Source organism: Dipodomys ordii, unplaced genomic scaffold (assembly GCF_000151885.1).
Source record: "Dipodomys ordii isolate 6190 unplaced genomic scaffold, Dord_2.0 Scaffold105, whole genome shotgun sequence".
Classification (NCBI taxonomy): Eukaryota; Metazoa; Chordata; class Mammalia; order Rodentia; family Heteromyidae; genus Dipodomys; species Dipodomys ordii.
In genome coordinates, this window is record NW_012267321.1 from 4,474,081 (window position 1) to 4,478,288 (window position 4,208).

The following is a 4,208-nucleotide window of genomic DNA, read 5'->3' on the forward strand; positions in this document are numbered from 1 at the left end:
ACTACCTCTGACAAAATTGACTCAAGGAAGCAGACATTGTTGACACATGCATTTAATGTAGCTACTCAGGAGGCTGAGATCTGAAGATTGCTGTTGGAAACCAGCCATGACAAGAAATCCATCAGATTCTTATCTCCAACAAAGTACTCAGAAAAGATCAAAAGTGGTGTTGTGATTCAAGTGGTAGAGAACTAGTCTTGATCCAGCAAGGCTCAGGGACATACACATGACCTAAGTTCAAGCACCAGGACAAGGAAAAAAAAAAGGACAAAGAAAAGAAAAATTGAATCAAGAAATAGCAGGAAATCTGAATAACCGAAGAAGAGATTGTATCTGTAGTATAAAGCCTCCCAACACAGACAATCCCACAGACACTCACAAACACACACACTATCACACACAGTTGTTTACCTATATTTGAATCACCAGAATAAAATTATATATATTTTAATAACAGATTATAGTAATTTAATAAAACTAAACCTTGTGAAACTTTGTCAAATGCAATGTACATTTTACTTGAACATTGACTAAATCATCTTCAGGATGACTGCTGATATTATGCATGAGGATAGGCCTCACACTGAATCTGTCATAATTTTTAGGACATGGATGAAATTCTGGGCTTGTCCCAGCTTACATTTATGAACCAGCAGTGACACAGGTTTTCTGCTTGACCTGACACCATGTATCCTGCTCTAGGTCAAGTACAGAGGATGTCTTCAGACCTCTGAAATACCCACGATGCAGAGGAGAGATCTTTCTAGAATACTCTTCTTACCTGAAGATGCTGGATCTATATATGCTTCAAGGTAATATATTTTCAGGTACCTATGTGACAACCAATAAGTAATAACACTTTGGTTTTGTGCTAAGTATTGAACTTTATTTCCAAGTTTAACGCTTCTACTCATTACACATACTCAGCACAATTCATGACATCATGAAGAAAAATCAAGTGCAATTCCTGCATAATATGGTGAAAACATTCATCTTTTGGTATCTCAGTTACTGCAAATTAGCAATTGTACCTTATGCAATACTTGTTTAGTGAACTAACAATAAAAGATAATTAGGCCACATGAACTACATTGAAATTTTCTATAACTTCATTTTATTTGAGATTCAGGCAGGACCTGTGTAGGCAGGACCTTCACCGCTGAGATACTCCCATAACCTACTTTCAGTCAGTTTCACACAAATTGTTACATAACACCTTCTATTATACACTCATTTTATAACTTCAAAGATAAAAATTTATGCCAGGCTCTCGGGGCTCAGGTCTGTAATCCCAGCTACTCAGGAGGCTGAGATCTGATGATTGCAATTGGAAGCCACCTGGCAGGAAAGTCCATGACACTCCCCTCTCCAGTAAACTACTCAGACAACATCTGAAGTGGTGCTGTGGGCCAAATACATACAGTGCTATCTTTGAGCAAAAGAGCTCTGGGAAAGTGTCCAAGCCAAGAATACAAGCCCCACAACTAACAACAACAACAACAACAATAATGATGATGATGATAATATTGTCAAAACTGATCCAACTTGGATACAGTGGCTCATAGATGCAAGGTTCAATCAGGAGGATTCAGATCCAAAGCCATCCCAGGAAAAGTGTTCACAAGATTCCCCCTCCAATACTAGCTGGGTGTGTTTGTGTACACCAGATATCCCAACCATCTGTAAGGCTGAGAATGGGATGGTTGTAGTGATAGGTCAACCTGGGAAAAAAAATTCCTTAGGACTCTATCTAAAAAGTGAAATCTCAGGATCTCTGTTCACATGTGTCATCCCAGGTACTTCAGGAAACACACAATAGGAGTATGAGGATGCAACCTGACCTGGTATAAAGTAATGATATAGCTCAAAAATAACCACAGTGAAAAAGGACAAGACCAGGTCTCTAGTAGTAGAGCCCCTGCCCTAGCAGTGCAGAGTATAGTGTTTAAATGCCACTGCTGCAAAAATAAAACTATGAACCAATTGTAAAATTGAATGTAATGGGTTGATTTGAACAAATCATGAAAATCTTTTATTCAATGCAAGAATGAAAAACCTGAGTGATACGATTGTCAGTGCTGATGAGCACAAAGGAGCTGAGTACTGAGAAACATGCACACAGGAACATAGACATGTCCACCAGCCACAGGTCTGGTTTCATATGTAGACCAACAAAAACAGTGAACATGGCAGAGAGGCAGTAGAAGGAGACGAACATGCTCACCAGGGTCAGGATGATGCGTGTGGCCCTGGCCTCATGGTCAGGTCTTCGGGAGGCAATGTGGCTGTGAATGTGCTGGACCCTCTGCTTGTGCCTGTGCAGGAGAAGGACCATGGTGCCACTGGCCCACATCATGAAAACCAAGCACATAATATCAATGGAAAGGAATAAGACTATTTGTGACAAACGCACAAATGGTTTTGGTGTAGTTGGTTCTATGGCGCAGTATCTATAATGCATGTGCAGAGTGACATTTTGCCTGTGTGTTGGGCCAGTCACTCTCAGAGGCACATAAACATTTACCAGGAGCTGCAGAATCCAGAAAAGGAAACCACAGATTCCAAAGCAGTTGGGGAATGTAGTAGTGATCTTCCACCAAATATTTCTAGTGCAAAGCTTTGAGACCTGGAAACCACTCAGAAGGCAGGTGGTGTTAAGAGAAACCCCTCTGGCTACTCTGCGGAAATACAAAGCAACTTTACATGCGGCATCATCAAGAAAGTAGTTCCATCCAATTCCTGCCATCGTATGAGGAATTCCAGTTGATAAAACAACCACGTAGTTTGCAAAGACCAGATGGCAGAGGATGGGGTCTGTGGGCCTCACCTTCTGTCTAGTGAGGAGGGTGTAGCTGTAAAAACAAAGGAGACATGAGTTCCCCAGGACTCCAGCTGCAGTCTGTGTGAGGAAGGCAACCCCCATTTCAATGTCGGCTTTGGCCATCTCTTCTTCCAGAAGTGGAAGTGTGTCTCAACTGATAGAACTGCCGCCTTGAGTGAAAACCTAAGCAAGAGATGGAGGCCCTCAGTTTAAAGCTTTCAACTGGACATCCCACAGCACTGTGGTTTTTGAATGCTCCAGGCTCTTCAGTGACTCATGGACAACTAGCACTCTCAGTCTCTCTGCTCCTAAACAATTCTAAAGGATGCAGAAAAGCATATATTAAGGGCCTCGTACTCATGTGCATACAAGAATTTGCCCATGAAATAGAGTTTCTGGTTAAAAGTTTTCAGTTAGAAAAGAATCTCCTAAACTAGGCACTCAGCCCTATAATCCTAGTAACTCAGAAGACTGAGAAATGTGGATCAAACATCAAAGCCACCCAAACTCCAGGAGACACTTATTTCCAAATAACCACCAGGAACACTGAAGTGGCACTGTCTCAAATGGTAGAGCACTAGGCTTTATTAAAATGGCTCAGGGACAGAGCCCAGGCTCTGAGTACAATTGGGTGACTGACAAAATAATAAGAAGTATGAGTGCAAGAACAATGAGAGAAGGCAGAGGGAGAGGAAACAAACTGAGGAAATTGGTGGGAATGGGAATGACAAGCCAAGGCATTAAAATTAATATCAACAAGCCTCTTACATTCATATCATAAATAGTCATGTCACAGATTATTCCTTGACAAATCTCTTCCAATGTATATCTTCAAATAATATGTGATTACATTAAATGTAAGTGTAAATCACAATGAGACATTACTCATGACAGAAACCATACAGAGGTGTATCAGATCATTTGAGCAGAGAATGCTCTACCCCTCAGCACACAAAGCTGTGTGGTCCCCAGGATACAAAGCAATGTGAAGCTGCATCAAAACTGCTAACTGAGGCAGGAGAGAGACCTGTGATTTTCACCAAACATTTTTTCCTAAAATACAAGACATTTGTCTCAACCTCACACAACAAACACATTTTACAGTGAATTACTTCTGCATTTTCTTGATGAGTTACATTAACAACTGTTACTTTCCTGAGAAGAATAGCTGCTTACCCAGTAGGAATTGGCTGTGAGGACAGAGGAGCAGAGGCAGTGGTCACAGCATGTGTGCTCAGCCACGGATCCCCAAGAAAAAGGCTCAGGACTCCATGATCTCATCTCCTCTGTGGGCATGCTCATCATGTCACCTGGAAGTTTGCTGACACGGTGTGCATGGGGAATACAGTTTCCCTGTAACAAACACTGGAGAATTGTGGATTCTGAT

At 41.4% G+C, this 4,208-nt stretch overlaps 1 protein-coding gene across 1 annotated transcript; it reads right to left on the reverse strand.

Annotated features, from left to right (window-relative positions):
* Positions 1 to 2,032: 2,032 nt before the first annotated feature.
* LOC105994253 (vomeronasal type-1 receptor 1-like) lies at positions 2,033 to 2,944 on the reverse strand. Its single transcript, XM_013027666.1, has one exon. It carries the CDS (start codon positions 2,942 to 2,944, stop codon positions 2,033 to 2,035), a length of 912 nt encoding a protein of 303 aa, XP_012883120.1.
* Positions 2,945 to 4,208: the final 1,264 nt, after the last annotated feature.